This window comes from Olea europaea, chromosome 1, assembly GCF_002742605.1.
Source record: "Olea europaea var. sylvestris chromosome 1, O_europaea_v1, whole genome shotgun sequence".
Lineage (NCBI taxonomy): Eukaryota > Viridiplantae > Streptophyta > Magnoliopsida > Lamiales > Oleaceae > Olea > Olea europaea.
This window is the reverse complement of record NC_036237.1, coordinates 27,103,941-27,122,601: the sequence shown is the minus strand read 5'-3', so window position 1 is coordinate 27,122,601 and position 18,661 is coordinate 27,103,941. Positions and strand designations below refer to the sequence as shown.

Here is an 18,661-nt window from a genome sequence, read left to right as displayed (position 1 = left end):
ACCACTAGCCGTCGACAATAAATAGCCACAACAGCCTTTTAGGGGAATGGGCATGGCACCCAACTGTCACCTTGAAAATACACAACAGCTGTCAAATCATTTGAACAAAGTAAATAACAACTAATTAGTTTACCTAATAAAGATGCATTCTAAATTTACAATGATTGACAAATTACTTCCTAATTTACAGCTATTCAATCTTGGTAATTGCTGTCAATTATCTTCTTGATTTCCAACACTCCCCCTCAAGCTGGCTTGAAGATATCTTCCATAGTCAGCTTGCCCAAAAGAATGTCAATTTGCTTCTTGCGTAGTCCCTTGGTAAATACGTCGGCAATCTTTTCAATAGTTGGGATATATGGCATACAAATCAACCCACTATCAAATTTTTCCTTGATAAAGTGTTTATCCACTTCTACATGTTTTGTTCTGTCATGAAGAACTGGATTATGGGCGATTGAAATTGCTGCCTTGTTGTCACATTACAATTTCATCGGTAGAGAATCTGAAGTCTTCAACTCTTCTAAGAATCTCTTAATCTACATAACTTCACAAATACCATGAGCCACTACTCTAAATTCTGCCTCTGCACTACTTCTAGCAACCACATATTGCTTTTTACTTCGCAAGTAACCAAGTTTCCTCCAACAAAGGAACAATATCCAGATGTTGATCTCCTATCTATTATATTCCCAACCCAGTCTGCATCGTGTATGCTTCAATTTGTAGATGTCCACGGTTTTTAAAAAGTAGACCTTTTCCTGGAGTCCCCTTTAAATATCTTAGAATTCTATAAACTGCTTCAAAATGCTCCGATCCAGGTGAATGCATGAATTGACTAACCATATTTACAGAGAATGCTATATCTGGTCTTGTATGAGATAGATAGATTAACCTTCCAACAAGTCGTTGATATTTTTCCTTGTTCACTACAGTTCCCGTCTTAGCAGGTTGTAATTTTGTATTGGGTTCCATTGGGGTTTCAGTTGTTTTACAGCCAAGCATGCCTATTTCTCCGAGCAAGTCCAATACATACTTGCGTTGATTAACAAATATTCCTTCCTTAGACCTAGCAAACTCCATTCCGAGGAAATACTTCAATGTACCCAAGTCTTTGATTTCGAATTCATCAACAAGCCTTTCCTTTAGTCTTTTCAGTTCAAAACTATCATCTCCTGTCAAGATAATATCATCCACATAAACAATCAAAATAGCAATTTTACCTTCTTTTAAGTGTTTATAAAACATGGTATGGTCTGCTTGGCTTTGACAATATCCATGACGTTTTACTGCTTTGCCAAGGCGTTCAAACCAAGCCCTTGGGGATTGTTTGAGGCCGTATAGTGATTTTCTTAATCTGCAGACTTTATTTACACCAAGTCTTTCTTTGAATCCCGGTGGCAAACTCATAAAAACTTCCTCTTCTAAGTCTCCATTAAGGAAAGCATTTTTTATATCCAGTTGATGTAAGGGCCAGTTGGAATTCACGGCAAGGGACAATAATACTCGAATTGAGTTTATTTTAGCCACAGAAGCGAACATCTCTTTATAGTCGATTCCATAGGTTTGTGCAAAACCTTTTGCAACAAGTCTTGCCTTCTACCTCTCTATACTACCATCAACCCTACATTTCACTGTAAAAACCCATTTGCACCCTACAATTTTCTTGTCTCTCGACAAGTCAACTATCTCCCAAGCGCCATTCTTTCTAAGAGGAGTCATCTCTTCAAGTACTGCGAATTTCCAATTTTTATCATCTAGTGCTTCTTGGATGTTTCTTGGCACAATAATTTGAGAAATTTTTGATGTAAATGCTCTATGATTATCGGAGAGTTTTTGGTAGGAAATATACTTTGCAATAGGATATTTAGTGCATGTTTGGGTTCCTTTTCTTATGGAAATTGGAACATGAAGATCTGAGGTTGTATTTTCCATGGTTACTATAGGATCTGAATTTGATATAGGAGCAGAAGATAAAACAGGAATAGAATCTGACAAGACAGGAGTGGAAGAAGAGTTACGTGAAATTTTCAAGAAGCCATTGTCCAAGGATTCTGATTGACTTTGCACTGGGATGATAGGAATGTCTCTATTTCCTTCAGGGATCTTCTTTATAGTATAAACTAAAAACTCAGAATTCAGATTAAATTTATCCTTTTGTAGTATTTCCTTCTCTGTTGGTGACAAACATGATTTGTCAATGTCAGCATTAGCATCAACATCTTGAATATTGTTTTCTTTTTTTTGAAAAGAATTATCGATTTGTGAAAAAGAAACATCGACTACTGTACTGGGTAAAGGTACAAATTTTTCCCAAAAATTATCTTTTGCACCTATGTTCTCCCCGTGAAGAAATTTTTTTAGAAAAAATGGAGTATTTTCCAAAAAAGTAACATCTATAGTAATATGGAATTTTTTTGTTTGGGGGTTAAAACATTTATACCCTTTTTGGTTAGGGGCATACCCTAAAAAGACACATTTTTCCGCTCTCGGGTCTAATTTAGATCGAAATTTGTTTGGCATGTGAATAAAAATCGTGCAACCAAAAATCTTTGAAGGTAATGCTGAATTAATTCTACGGTCTGGAAATTCCTTTTTCAAGCAAGCTAATGGAGTGACATACTGTAGAACTCGTGTAGGCATTCGATTGATCAAATAAGATGCAGTCAGAATAGCATCTCCTCATAAATATTTTGGAACATTCATATAAAACATTATTGCACGGACTACTTCAAGTAAATGTTTATTTTTTCTCTCGGCTATTCCATTTTGTTGAGGGGTATCACAACATGAAGATTGATGAGAAATACCTTTTTCTTATAAAAAAAGATTTCAAGACTTTATTAAAATACTCCTTTCCATTGTCAGATCGAAGTATACTAATTTTTGTTTGAAATTGATTTACAATCATATTGTAAAAGTCTCTGAATATTTTTTCAACTTTAGACTTATCATGCATTAAATAAATCCGACACAATCGGGTATGGTTGTCTATAAATGTCACAAACCACCTTTTTCCTGACATATTAGTAACCTTTGAAGGTCCCCATACATCACTATGAAATAAATAGAATGGTTTTGATGCACGATGAGGTTTAGAAAAATAGGTTGCACGATGACTTTTGGACAAAAAACAACTTTCACATTGAAAAGATGATGAGTCTATATTTCTAAACAATGATGGAAATAGATGTTTTAGATAGGAAAAACTGGGATGACCTAATCTACAATGCCAAATCATTATTTGTTCACGAACAGGGTTAGAACTGATACTACTCAAGCCTTGAGCTTCTTTATTACAAGATAGATTATCATTGAAATAGTAGAGACTATTTATCATCCTAGCATTGCCAATCGTCGTCCTCGAGCTCCGGTCCTGAAGAGTACAATAAGATTCAAAGAAGGTAACTCAACAATTAGAATCTCTGGATAGTTTGCTTACTGACAAGAGATTGCAGGCAATTTTAAGAACATGAAGAACAGATTTAAGATATATTATTTCTGATATTTTTATCAAGCCTTTACTTGCAATCGATGAAAACCTACCATCTGCAATTCTAACTTTTTCATTTCCAGAACATGGTGAATAAGATTTAAATAGATGTGAAGAACTAGTCATATGGTCAGTGGCTCTTGAATCAATTATCCAAGGGGTGGATGAATTTAGAACAAGATAGGGTGTTAGGTTCATTACCTGTCTGAGCCAAGATAACACTAGGAGTACCAGATGATGAATTGGACTGTAGCAGTGTAAGGAGATGCTCCATTTGCTTCTTAGTAAATGGGCTGATTTCGACCTCATTAGCAGTGGGGAAAGCTCAACCAGATCTGTCCCCAAGTTTTCTGTTCTTCCAATTTGCTGGTTTGCCATGAAGTTTCCAGCAATTCTCCTTGGTGTGATGTGGTTGGTTGCAATAGTCACACCAGTCCCGTGGTTTGTCATCATTCATGCGATGGTAAGTTACTGCCCTGCTGGACTTTGCAGCCACTAAGGCAAAGGTTTCAACGACAGCACTGGGTCCCTTTTTGCCAAGCATCACATTCCTTCGACTCTCTTCTCTCCTTACCTCTGAAAAGACATCACCAATTGGAGGAAGGGGCTGTTTTTTTTACCAGTCAAATAGTCTATCTTTCCACGCCCTCGGATGTACATGCGAACCGATTTAGACCAACGCAAAAAATTATCACCATTTAAGGGAATAGTGGTGATCTGAACAGAGTGAGACTCGGAGTTAGTTCCACTACCTTTTGACGGGTTTGTACTAGAGGAGGATGGTGCGACAACAACCGATTCAATTGAAGTATCAGACATGGTGTTACGACCGAGAACAAAAAATTGGGAAATTGGAAGAAAAAGGAACAATAGAGGAGAACGAGAAGGAGTCAGCACGTAGTTGCTGGCTCTGATACCATAAAAGAATGAGAGAGTAATTTGGAATTGATTCTTTCTATTGAATTGAATAATTTCTAACTTACATGGATTCCTATTTACAGGAGTGACAGGAACTAAAAATTAGGGAAATAATACCTAAACAAGGTAAATAACAACTAATTAGTTTACCTAATAAAGATGCATTCTAAATTTACAAGGATTGATAAATTACTTCCTAATTTACAACTATTCAATCTTGGTAATTGCTGTCAATTATCTTCTTGATTTCTAACAGAAATGTTATTGCTGCAAACTTACTGAAATGAAACCACCGTTCGCTATGAAAGAAAGCCACTAGAACCATGACTAGTGCAACTCTCATTTTAGGAAACCTCCATGGCACTAGCTACAAAGAAGCACACATTCCAAATACCAATGTCAAACAGTGCTTCTCTGGCACTTCACAAAGTTTGACATCCTTCCCATTTTCCCTTATGTTGGTAAATTTTTGTTTTCTTAAACTTGCAACTCTTAAACCCCAATACCAAAATCATGGAGTCCGCTTTCCAACACGAGAATCTCTTAGGTGAGAAATAAAACTTCAATTGACCACAAATACCTCTTCAATTTTCCAAAATAATATTTTGTATTTATACATCCATTTGTTAACTTCGAAAAAATTGTGACAACTTTGGTCTTTTGTCACATTTACACGGTTGAAAATTCTCAATGTACAGACCAACCTCCTACTCCCGTCAAGGTTCTAAAAAGTGTAAGGCATTGCGATGCGGCAAGGCTAAACCTCAAGTCTTAGTAGCTAGGTGTAATATGTCATCTTATTTCTAATAGCATTTTAATTATTCCAAGATTATAATTAATAATTCCTTTTATTTAATTAGATTATATAACTTTAAAAAATTAAAAAATAAAAGGCACGCGCCTTTTGGCTCCTAGGCCCAGTCATGCCTTTTCTAGGTCCACTTTATAAGCTCTCAAAGTACGGTTGACCGGATTTTTCAAGCCTTTTTCATAAGCAGGATGACTTCTTCATGCTTCACACCTAGGCCCCACCTTTTAGAATAATGGTTCTCATTGAACTCTGACCTCTCAAGGTAATGTAAAAATCCAGCTTAACTTGCCTCCCATGGCACATCCCAACTAGCGCTTCAAGACTGGCAGATCAGAGGTCGCGAGTTCGATTCCTGGAAGACTCTTAGAAGGCAGATATTCTCCTGGAAGGCAAGGTGCAAAGATGGGAAACGACTTGCTTGACACTTTGGCAGATCAGTTGGGGGGGCTCTTGAACACTGGTCAGTTTGGGGCACAACCTGCGGTTTAACCTGTCTGCGACTTGAAGGGCCAAGGTGTAGACTCCAGGATTTAGTCATTATAAGGTGGATACCTGGATACCAACAAAAAAAATTCCAGCTTAACTACGTATATTTGTTTCATGATGTCCAGATTTCAAATGTTTTGTATTGTAAATTCTGCCAGCTAGTACCAATGGACAGCACGGGGAAAAAGTACTGCACCTATGAATTATTACCCATTTCATTTATTAGGCTCTATACATGTAAAGTATGGACACTCTTACTCGCGAGGGAGGAAATGGTGCCACCCACCCACTTACTTTCCACAAAGGCCTTTGACCAAAATTTTCGTAATAAAAAAAAATGTAAACAAAATTGGTATGATCGAAAATACCCCCCTCATTTGCAAACCAAGAGAAGAGAAATAGAGAGAAAAAAAGAGGAGGAAAAAAAAGTAAAAAAGGAGTCCAGATCTGCCGCCTACAGACGACCCGGACCTGTCCCACTTCGACCTCTCTGGACACACCACGATCAGCCGGAGAAACGCCATTTTCTGAAATGTTAGACATGTTCTCTATAAATAATTTCTTTGAAAATGTGTAAGCTTGAATGTTTAGGATTTGAATGAGTTAAATTCAATTTTTTATGATTAAAATGGAAGAAAAGATCGAATTTAAGGTTGAAATGTTAGAAAAACTGGAAAAATGAGATGGAGCTCGCCGAAAATGGAGTTATCCGGCGAGCTGGATGGAAACCGATCCGTCCGTTACGGACCATTCCGTTATGGTCCGTAACGGACCATCAGGTCCGAGTCCGAACCATTTGGCCGGTCTAGACCCGACCATTCATATATTTTTTTCCATTAATTTATTTTAATTTTTATGTTAAAAAATTTAATTAAATATAAAATAAATAATATGTTAAGATAATGAACGAAATATTTAAAAATAGATTAAATAGAATTTTAATTTTTTGTTTTGACTTAAATATATGTTTAGTAATTAAATATATGAAACAAATAAGATACATTTTAAGAAAATTAAAATAATTAATTATGGAAACAATTAATATAATTAATTAAAAAATACTTAAATGAAAATATTAATATATTTTAATTCAAATAAATAATCGAAATAGAGTAATTAAACATGAAATCAATAATATACATAATTAATGAAATATTTAAAGAATAAATGAAATTGAATAATAATTTTCTTACTTAAGTAATTAAGATAATTAATTAAAGAAATAGTAAAATGAAAAATCGAATAAAATATTATTATCTTTATTCAAATAAATAATCAAAATAGAATAATTAAATATGAAATGAATAATATACATAATTAACTAAATATTTAAAAAATAAATTATAATAATTTTCTTACTTAACCAATTAAGATAATTAATTAAAGAAATTGTTAAATGACAAATCGAATTAAATATTATTATTTTTATTGAAATAAATAATTGAAATAGAATCATTAAATATGAAATGAATAATATGCATAATTAACAAAATATTTAAATAATGAATTAAATTGAATAATAATTTTCTTACTTATCGAATTGACATAATTAATTAAAGAAATAGTGAATGAAAAATAGAATTAAATATTATTATTTTTATTCAAATAAATAATCGAAATAGAATAATTAAGTATGAAATGATTAATATACATAATTAACGAAATATTTAAAGAATAAATTAAATAGAATAAAAAAATTTTACTTATCGAATTAAGATAATTAAGTAAAAAAATAGTGAAATGAAAAATCGGATGAAATAGTATTATTTTTATTGAAATAAATAATCGAAATAGAATAATCAAATATGAAATGAGTAATATGCTTAATTAACGAAATAGTTAAAGAATAAATTAAATAGAATAATATTTTTTTTACTTATCGAATTAAGATAATTAATTAAACAATAGTGAAATGAAAAATCGAATTAAATATTATTATTTTTATTGAAATAAATAATCGAAATAGAATCATTAAATATGAAATGATTAATATGCATAATTAACAAAATATTTAAATAAAAATTAAATTGAATAATAATTTTCTTACTTATCGAATTGAGATAATTAATTAAAGAAACAGTGAAATGAAAATTCGAATTAAATATTATTATTTTTATTCAAATAAATAATCGAAATAGAATAATTAAATATGAAATGAGTAATTTATACATTCTAATAATTAACGAAATATAATTTTTAATAAAATATTAAATAATCAAATATGTGAGAATTTTTTTTTTGTTTAACTGTTTTAATATGTGATTGGAGGAATCTATTTATTGCTTTATTAATATGAAATTTGATTGGTTAATTTTGAAAATACGATTTTTTATTTATAATTTCTTGTATATGATTTTAACATGTATTATTTTTGTAGGATGGAATATCATATGGACAATGATCTGAGATCTCATTTGGGAAAAATTACGACGTATTGTAACTTTTCCAGTTATGCGACCGTGATTGAGGGATTGGATGAGGAGCACATCGATATACTCCATCTGTCGTTTTTATGGTCCTTCTATCCGTTGAAGGACGTGCATTTCTCTGGACAGATTATTGATTCGTTATTACTCCGGCTGCTTAAACCAGTCGATGGCGATCAGCTTTTTTTTGCAATGGGGGACGGGAAGGTATCGAGATTCTCAATCCTTGAATTTGCCCTCATTACAGGTTTGAGATGTATATGAGAAGAAGAAGCGAGAGCCCGTATTATACCAAATAAAAGGTCATTAGATTTATATTTTGGAGGTAAAGGGCCGGTTACACCACCACAGTTAGAGGACGCATTTAGGAGATGCGATCACATGTTAGACAAGCTTAAGCTAGGATTGGTGTATATACTGGAAAGTATATTGAGGTGTCGACATCGTAGGATGTCGATTGACCTTTTTTCATTGGATGTTGTTGATGATATCGATACTTTCAACAACTTTCCATGGGGTCGAAGATGTTACTCCGATACTCTCCACGTATTCAGGAGGGTACATACTATGCCAAAATCGAAGAGGGGCGGCCGCAAATATGATGTATATGGCTTCTGCATGGCTTTGCAGGTAAATATTCAGCTTAACATAATGCGTGTTAAACTTTTTTATTAAATGTATAAATAATATATTTTTATTTTTTTTGGTAATTGTTGCAGTTGTGGGCATATGAAGCTATCCCTGCTTTGGGTAGCAAATGGGCGATCAGAAGGGAGACTAGCTACCCACGAATGCTTTATTGACGAGCACATGAGAAGCCATCGGCTAAAGATTTGACAGCTATCCTCGACAATCCTCAGGTGAGTATTATATATTTGCAATTTATGTTGTACGTACATTAACTCGGCTCGATACATGCTCATTAACATGTTGAAATATGATATGTCAGCTCGAAGTTCACACTGAGTTGGTTGTTTCGATGGAAGAGGAGGATCAAATGTATGTACGTGAATTACATGTTCAACCTATTGAAAACGATCCAGTGTTTGAGTCCGTTCCGAATAGAAATAGGGTACGTTTATTTAAAATCATTATTTAATCTGATTTATAATATTCATGTGTGGATTATTAATATTAATTGTCTTCTCTGTATAGGAGCGTCATCCAGTAGAACGACGAGCACTTCCACGTAGGAGATCTCCTTCACCTCCACCGATGAGATCTTTGTCAGCTCTACCGATGACATCACCTCTACCACCATTATCACATTCTCCGAGGAGATCTCCGTCTCCCGCACCCACTCACCCACCTTCCACGTGGATCGCCTGCACCCAGTTAGACCCATCATTCAGATGATTTCTTTGCACACATAACTGGTATTATTAGAGAGGAGCTGGGAACGATGCGACGTGAAATTACGACAGAGGTAGTAGCACTGCGATAGGAGATAGGGGTGCTGCGACAGGATATTACGACAGAGGTAGTAGCACTACGAGATGAGATTGGAGTGCTGCGACGAGATTTAGGAGAGCTTTATACTGAAGTTGCAGCACTTCGGGCGATGTAGCAGGCTTCCGAGGTTATGTCAGAGGGAGTGTTGGGGAGACTGGTGTTCCTCGAGATTGGTGGGCAATGGCCGTAGGAATCGATGAGTTTTTTGATTCGGTGCCGGAGCCCAGGAGGGAGGGGGTGGAGGTCGGGTCGGAGGTGCCGAAGGAGGCCGGGGTGGAGGTGCCGGAGGAGGTCGGGATGACAGAGGAGGTGGAGGGAGGGACAGGGGTGCCAAAGGGAGAGACAGGAGTGCCAGAGGGGGTGACCGAGGAGGTAGAGGAGGGGACACCAGAGGTGGTAGTAGAGGGGGATGAGGGGGTTGCGGAGGACGAGAGGACGCTAGAGATGACGGATGATGATGTAGTATTCGTGTCGGAGGGGGCGACGGAGGTGCCGAAGGGTAAGAAGCATGCTAATGACGCGCCAGAGCTGATGGTCAGTTAGAGATCGAGATCGCCGTCATAGTACATTGTTTCCCCATACACGGCCGAGGCGAAGAGAAGGGAGTTTGTGGATGGGACGATCCCCAATCTTTTTCGCGACGTCGACCCAGTTAGACAGAAGGCGTTCGATGATTGGTTCAAATCCCTTAAGTCCGAGTAAGTATTTTATGATTTTGCTACTATTTTTTTGTATTTTTCGTAACTTTTTTTCATTTTTCAGAGATAGTTATACCATTGGCTGTATGATCGTGCCCAACGCTAAAAGGTGGTTCGAAGATGTACTGACGACCTCAGCTTGGCTCGTCGATGATGTAAGTTTTTTGAGTTTTCATTTATTATATTTATAGAAGTTCTTGGTTCATTTACTTAAACGTCTCTATCTTTTTTGTTGGTGTTTTTTTTTTTGTTTCAGTATATCGACTTGGCTATTGAATTGTTACGCGATCGGGCTTAGAGATACCTGAGATCTTATGACAGTCCTAGTCGAGTTATCCTGAGCTCTGAGTTTGTTCGTATCGTAAATATTGAGCATCACAAGCTCCTAAGCAAGGGGAATGAATATGTTATGCCCGAGTATACGGTAGAGTGGGTGATTGGGCTACAACCGAGGTGCGGAAAGCCGTGGACGAATTGTACACATATGTACATTCCAGTGATTGCGAACTCACACTGTTTTTCAGTGAAAATCGTATTTGCTAATTCCACTATGTATGTGTACGACTCTGATTACAACTGTCTGACACAAAGTCAACTGGAGCAAATACTGGAGCCAATGGCTGTGATCGTGCCCATGATGGCTAATCAGACGATGATTCGAGTAAATGACAGATTAGCCATTGTGCGAAACATGACGACGGCAAAACAAGAAAGATTGTAAGGATTTAAAACTTTTTAATTTTACCTTTTAATTTTCAGTTATATGTTATCCAACTTATATATTCTTCTTCGGTTGCAGGGGCGACTGTGGCTTATTTGCAATAAAGTACATAGAGTTTTTGAGCATTGACCGCAATGTTGAGACAATAAATCAGTCTTAGATTGATATGTAGAGGCATAAATTAGCTTACAACTTGTATGAATATAACTGTGATCCTTAGTGCATTGTATATTATTTTATTGAAATGTAAATATTTTTTACTTCAGTATGATTCGTGTTGTAATGTAATAATTTTTTAAAATATTTAATTAACAAAATATTATTATTTTAATTTACATTGTTTTTGTGTCTGTAATCTCTCCATATTGTCAGTTAATATATATCGTTGCCTCAATTGTATTAAAAGAAAATAAATAGAATAATTATTATTTTCATTTACATAAGTAATCGAAATATAGCAATCAAATATTAAATAAACAATATACACACTAAGATAATTAACGAAATATAATTTAAAAGGAATATGAATAATCAAATATACGTGTCAAATGAAGATAATTAATGAAAGAAATATTTAAACGAAAACTCGAACTAAGTGCTATTATTTTTATTCAAATAAATAATCGAAATAAGTAATTAAATATGAAATAATTAATTTTTTACTTAACCAATTAATATAATTAATTAAAAAAACTTAACCAATTATACATTTATTATACTTAACCTATTTTTTTATTCAAATATGCTGTTAAAAAGAGTAATTAAACAATGTGATTAAAATTACATCCGATTTAAATTGAGAATAGAAAAAGCATATTACAAATAGAGAATACATATAATTTATATAGATACTACACATCCGTTGAGTCATTGTTTAGTGGGATTTGATTTGTACAAAATCGACGTGTATGCCTTGTAGCGCCGCACCTTCCGCACTTACGCGATTGTGGAACCTCTCCTGTAGATGGTATTCTAGACGTCAGTCTACGACCAGGAGTACGCCTTCGAACTTCGGTGGCAACAAATTATTAAATGCTACAATATAATTAGGAACTTCCCACTCGGCTTCATTTGGTAGAGGAAATATAGTTTTGGCATACGCTGCTCTCCAAAAATCAGCCATGCAATAATGACTGCATAAGCTGTGTGGTGGAAATCCTCTATACATAGCCACTGCGACAGCATGCGCACGTGGAAAACTCTCCAACTGAAATTGTCTACACGTGCAGGTATTGTCATTCAAGTCTACAATGTATCCAACATTACGCCCACATCTCACGGAGAAGCGAAATTGATCTAGTGGTTCCACAAATAAAGCTTTTGCCACTTCCAAAGTTTTGAATAGTCGATCTTCCTGTGTCGGAGCTAGCACACTTGTGCAATTCTGGGATTCCTCACGTCGGTCATAAAATCACTATTGCAACTTGCTACGAATATGTTCAATCATTGCGAGAATCAATAACTCTCGATCCTTCTTGAATAATGCATTGAGCGACTCCACATTATTCGATGTCATCATGTTGTATCGACGTCCTGGAAAATATGACCGTGCCCAATGATCGACCCCCATATTTGATAGATATTCTCATGCACTTTCTGATTTATGTTCTATTTCGCCCATGAACTTCGTAAACTCTTCAAAGCTGTAAACTTCTGTAGCTCTCCTAAATAATGCAACGATGCCACTGCCCCGGTACCTAGTCTTCGAGTTGCCCTGAATGTGGTACATGCAATAACCATGATGTGCTTCCGGAAAAACTTCGGCTATACCATTTATTATTGACTGCCCCCGGTCAGTCACAAATGCAAGGTTCTCGATGTCCCCAATTACTTCTCTCAACTTCGTGAAGAACCAATGCATTGCTAGATCAGTCTCTCCATCGACAATGCCAAATGCAAGAGGGTAAATTTGGATTTTGGCATCTTGACATGTAGCAATAATCAACTTCTCTTCATATCTAGCTTTTAGGGCTGTACCATCAACTAGAATTAGAGGTCGCATCGCATTTCGAAAACCTCTAATGTATTGTCCAAGAGCCATAAAAAATACTTGAAGCGATTTTGCCCATCGGTTTCAATAAAAAATGCCGAGTCAGAATTAGTTCTCACCATGTTGTGGCAATACCTGGCCAATTTGGCATAACTCTCCTCTGTCGAACTCATTAAATCTTCCAATGCATATTCTTTTGCCTTCCAAGTCTTCTGGTAATTCGTAACTACCCCATACTCCCGACGAATGTCATTGATGATATCTGTAGGTCTGTAAATCGTCTGTGGGTCCTGAAACTTGTGCATTATCTGTCGACCAATAAATCATGATCGAGCTTGCCTGTGATCATTTTGACGAATATCCACTTTACAAGTATGTTCCCACGCATACTTGCGAACTATAAAGAACTCATTTGTGTCCATTTTTGTCACTCTCAAACGCCAACTGCAATTGTTGTCCATATAAATAATTGTGTATGTAGACTTGTTTGATTTTTTTACTTTAAACTCAAAATTATGTTTCATTACAATTCGGTGCACAGCTTCTTGCAAATCTCTTTTCGTGTCAAACAATTGATCGACATATAAATCTTCATCATCAGGAACTATACGCGAACAATTAGAAGACCGTGTACTCGGCCCAGCATGTGAACTCCCACCAAACTCATGTCTCTGTCTGGATAAAGCAATCAAATCCTGATTTGTAAATGGCCTTTTATCCTCGTTATCTTGAACTTCCTCGTAAATCCTTTGTGTAACGGTGACATCATGGCGAGTAGCAACTGTCCCAGGAATAACCACATCATCATCACGAGCAATCTCAACAGTATCCCAAAAATTATTTTCGTTACGATCCTCTCCATCGAACACTTCATGTTCACTTTCGGGGACATTTTTCTTCAACAAAGTTACGCAAATAGGAGTTGTCTTTCGACCTTGGTTCAATTGAATTACATGCTTTATTTGCACTTCAGAAGTAACCTTTAAAGGTGGAATCGAAATTGTTGAATTCTTTTGAAATAAAAATCCCAATTCCATATCGTACTTAGAGGAATCGACGTTAAGCATGTTCTCTATTTCATTGTACATTTTCATAAACGATGTATTTTTTGTTATCGAAATAGCAGCAATCCCTTCTTCTTCACTCGTCCATTTCCATTCCCATTGACCATTTTGTTTCCTTTGAAATTCGCCGGAGTAACAGATTGGGACACATGCTTTTGCCATACCTGTATTACGAATTAAACAATTATCAGTGACATCATAGTAATCATCAAAAATATACTCAAGCTCTTTGTTCTGAATGTGTTCCATAGTTTTTTTACACTATACAACATAATTAGTAACAAAAAAAAGAATCAGTAAGAAAATTTAATTCGATTATTTATTTGAATAATTTGAATTAATATTTAATTCGATTTTTCATTTCACTATTTCTTTAATTAATTATCTTAATTAGTTAAGTAAGAAAATTGTCATTCAATTTAATTTATTCTTTAAATATTTCGTTAATTATCTATATTATTCATTTCATATTTAATTATTCTATTTCGATTATTTATTTGAATAAAAATAATAATATTTAATTCGATTTTTCATTTCACTATTTCTTTAATTAATTATCTTAATTCGATAAGTAAAAAAAATATTCAATTTAATTTATTCTTTAAATATTTCGTTCATTACGTATTTATTCATTTCATATTTAATTATTCTATTTCGATTATTTATTTGAATAAAAATAATAATATTTAATTCAAATTTTCATTTCACTATTTCTTTAATTAATTATCTTTATTCGATAAGTAAGAAAATTATTATGCAATTTAATTTATTATTTCAATATTTCATTAATTATGCATATTATTCATTTCATATTTAATTATTCTATTTCGATTATTTATTTGAATAAAAATAATAATATTTAATTCGATTTGTAATTTAATCATTTCTTTAATTAATTATCTTAATTGGCTAAGTAAAGAAATTATTATTGAATTTAATTTATTTTTTAAATATTTCGTTAATTATGTACATTATTCATTTCATATTTAATTATTCTATTTCAATTATTTATCTGAATAAATATAATAATATTTTATTCAATTTTTCATTTTACTATTTCTTTAATTAATTATCTTAATTGGTTAAGTAAGAAAATTATTATTCAATTTCATTTATTCTTTAAATATTTCGTTAATTATGTATATTATTGATATCATGTTTAATTACTCTATTTTGATTATTTATTTGAATTAAAATATATTAATATTTTCATTTAAGTATTTCTTTAATTAATTATATTAATTGTTTCCATAATTAATTCACTAAACATATATTTATCATTACACATATATTTATTATTTATTTTGTATATTTAATTACTAAACATATATTTAAGTCAAAAAAAAAATTCTATTTAATCTATCTCTAAATTTCGTTCATTATCTTAACATATATATTATTTATTTCATTTTTAATTACATTTTTTAACATAAAAATTAAAATTGATTCAGAAAATTAAAAAAAAAAAAAAAGAAAAATTAGGGTCCGGATCCGGACCACATGGTCCTGGTCCGGTCCATATTGTGGTCCGTTACGAACCATTTTAATGGTTCGTATGGTCCGTAACGGACCATAATTCGTTCCGGCGATCGGTGCCGGCCTTCACTTCGATTCTAATATTATTTTCTCTACTATTTAAAAAAATATACGATTTCAATAAAAACAAAATTAAATACTAGGAAAAGATACTTACTGAATTACAGTGCTGAAATTTAATGAAATATTTTTGTTAAGGTTGATAACTGATAAGTTTATGAAATTTTGAGATTGAAGTGGATGAAAAATGAAAGAGTTTTTATCGTGTTAGAGTAAACTGATGAAAAAGAGTGACTTCGTTTTCAAATCTCAATTAAGAGGTGTTTGGATTTTAATTTGTAACTTAAGGATATTTTGGTCTTTTTAACAGATTTCTATTTTTGTAATTGAATAACTCATTTAAGGGTATTTTCGTCTTTTACACAAGAATAGGCCTTTGTGGTGAATGTTAAATTTTTTTGGTTAAAGTGGAAAATTGGTTGTTTGACATGGCTAATATTAAAAGTACCCCTCGGGAGGTGTCTAAGAAGCACGTATACGTGTAAACTTATTGCTTACCCATATCCGACAGGTATTCAAGCTTGGATATGATTGGACACGCTCTAATACATACCTAATACATGTTTTTTAATTTTTTTTAATTTCAGATACGTATTGGACACGTGAAAAAGAAGAGTTTCATTTGTTTTAACTCCTTCAAAAATCATTATTATTGATAATTGATGTTAAAGTTTATTATCAATCACTTATTGAAAACAAATAATATTTATTAATTAACAATTTCAAAGAAAGTAAACGTATTTTTAGATAATAGATAAATACATAGTTTACACTTAAGATAAATTGCTTTAGTATTTTATTTTATTTCTATTGTCAGAATTCTATTTTGATTTTTTTATAATAATGAAGTTATGTTTAAATTTTATAATTTAGCCCCCGTTTGGCCCCTATTATTTGGTATTATAATTTTTGGAATATTATTATTATTATTATTATTATTATTATTATTTTGAATAATGTATTGTTGAAAAAGAAAGAAAAGTTTTTGGTTTACGTGTAATATTATCTTATGAATGATTGTGTGTTGATTATTGTTTCAAAAAAAAAGAGGTAGAAAAAAAAATTAAAAAAAATTATATATATATATATATTATTTTAAAGAATTTATATTGATGTGTCTTAAAAATCACTTTTCTAGCATCCGTGTTATGTCGTGTTTGTGATGCGTGTCAGTGTCCATACCTTTTAGCTTGGTACTAAGAATGGCTGGGACAACAAACACCCCATCTTGTTATATTCGGAGGTTTGTTGAAGTGAGTAAATCATAGAAATTAGGAGGGCTAATTAGTAGCGATTTGCATTTATCTGAAGAAGATGTATCACAAGAAACTATCTGCTATGACATGTTAGAAACGTTTCTATGTAAAGCTTCAATATATAGGCATTTATAACATACATAACTGATAAGTTAAAGTTATTAACATAAAGGATGTGTAAATTTTATCATCTGCAGTCTGAACGCCTCCAGAAAGTCTTGGATTACGTCAATGAAGTGAACTCCTTGTGTGCTGTATTGGGTTTGGACTTCGCTAAAACTGTGAATGATGTGCATCCTAGCTTGAATGTAACAAGCATGGAACAGTCCAGGAATATCAGCAACAGCATATTAGAGGGTCTAAACCAGTCCATCATGAGGTTAAAAACAGAGAAAAAATTTCGATATCAAAAGGTATTCTGCCCTTTAATAATCCTGTGTTGGCAACTCTTTGAATTTTCATACCAAACTATAATTGTTTGCTGCTGAAAGATGTTGCTAGGTCACTCTTTGACCTCTGGAATTTAATGGATGCGACAAAAGAAGAGAAGATAAGTTCTTGAAGTTTACTTCCATTCTTGACTTGACAGATTCAGCAATTATGGAACCTGGTTCTCTTTCAATGGAGATTATTGAACAGGTTTGGAAGCATCATCATAACACCCTGCCTACTCTCCTTCATCCAGTAGATCCTAGGTTGTGTAATATAATTTTTATTCTTGCAGGTATCAGTGGAGGTTGAGAGGCTAACTAAACTAAAAGCAAGCAGGATGAAAGAACTTGTCACGAAGAAGAGGTCAGAGTTAGAGTATATATGCTATAAAAGCCACATTCAACCTGATTCAAGCATGGCTTCCGATAAAACTAATACTCTAATAGACTCTGGTAGGAAATCTTTTCCTCAAGTGATACTCCTCTTTTCCCACCGGTTGATCTGCCCGGCTTCCTTTCCAGTACAATTCTTGCGAAATTTGACAAGACTGGAATGATATCTTCTGCAGGTCTTATGAGTCCTTTCGAACTCTTGGCAAACATCGAAGCACAAATAGGAAAGGCAAAAAATGAAGCTTTGAGCCGTAAAGAAATAACAGATAGGATATACCGATGGCTTTCTGCTTGTGATGAGGAAAATTGGCTTGAAAATTATAATCAAGTAAGCTCCGACATAGTAGGATCATAAAAATGTGCATTTAGGTTTTAAAGCTTCACAATATATTTTTTCCCTTACATTTAGCCTAGCTTGTAGATGTATGTACATATTTACTATACAGAATGTATTGTCGTTAGACATGAGAATCGTCTTTCTCAGAATGTTCTAGTTGCTTGTTTTGAATATCAGGATGAGAACTGTTACAGTGCTGGAAGAGGCACACATTTAAAGCTAAAGCGTGCAGAACGAGCTAGAATTACCATAAATAAGATTCCAGGTGAGTTTTAGAGCCTTCTGTTGTATTCTGTAGGCTGAGCCAGTAGTACTGTTAGATAGTGGTGACAATGGGCCCGAGTAGTTCGCGGGCTCGTGAGCTCGGCTCGGCTCGCCTAAAACGAGCCACGAGCCGCTCGGGCTCGTAAAAAACAAGCTCGAGCAACGAGCCGAACCCATGAATTGATTGACGAGCGGCTCGACAAGCAGCCACGAGCCGGCTCGTGGCTCGTCCAAAAAAAAAAAAAAAAAAATTGACGAGCTACGAGCCCGAGCTCGTGGCTCCCCCCAAAAAAAAAAAAAAAAAAAAAAAAAAAAACAACACAGG

General features: G+C 33.9%; 2 protein-coding genes across 2 annotated transcripts in view; one reads left to right on the top strand and one right to left on the bottom strand.

Moving 5' to 3' along the window:
- Nucleotides 1-11,984: 11,984 nt before the first annotated feature.
- Nucleotides 11,985-12,575, bottom strand: LOC111406651. Its single transcript, XM_023036041.1, has 2 exons — nucleotides 12,507-12,575; nucleotides 11,985-12,389 (listed from the first exon to the last, which is right to left on the bottom strand). The coding sequence occupies exons 1-2, from the start codon at nucleotides 12,573-12,575 to the stop codon at nucleotides 11,985-11,987; spliced, it is 474 nt and encodes a 157-aa protein (XP_022891809.1).
- Nucleotides 12,576-16,857: 4,282 nt separating this feature from the next.
- Nucleotides 16,858-18,661, top strand: part of LOC111406643 (65-kDa microtubule-associated protein 6-like) — a 16,262-nt gene continuing 14,458 nt past the window's right edge. Inside the window, exons 1-6 of the mRNA XM_023036033.1 lie at nucleotides 16,858-16,908; nucleotides 17,109-17,290; nucleotides 17,454-17,550; nucleotides 17,636-17,795; nucleotides 17,912-18,063; nucleotides 18,250-18,337. Coding sequence (XP_022891801.1) covers nucleotides 16,858-16,908; nucleotides 17,109-17,290; nucleotides 17,454-17,550; nucleotides 17,636-17,795; nucleotides 17,912-18,063; nucleotides 18,250-18,337 — 730 coding nt within the window. The remainder of the gene's footprint in view (nucleotides 16,909-17,108; nucleotides 17,291-17,453; nucleotides 17,551-17,635; nucleotides 17,796-17,911; nucleotides 18,064-18,249; nucleotides 18,338-18,661) is intronic.

Excerpts from the sequence above, each read along its gene's own strand:
- LOC111406651 (XM_023036041.1), bottom strand. The coding sequence starts at position 12,575 with ATGGGGGTCGATCATTGGGCACGGTCATATTTTCCAGGACGTCGATAC. Across the intron at positions 12,390-12,506 it reads ACATGATGACATCGAATAAT|AATTGCACAAGTGTGCTAGC; the intron begins GTGGAGTCGCTC and ends GAGGAATCCCAG.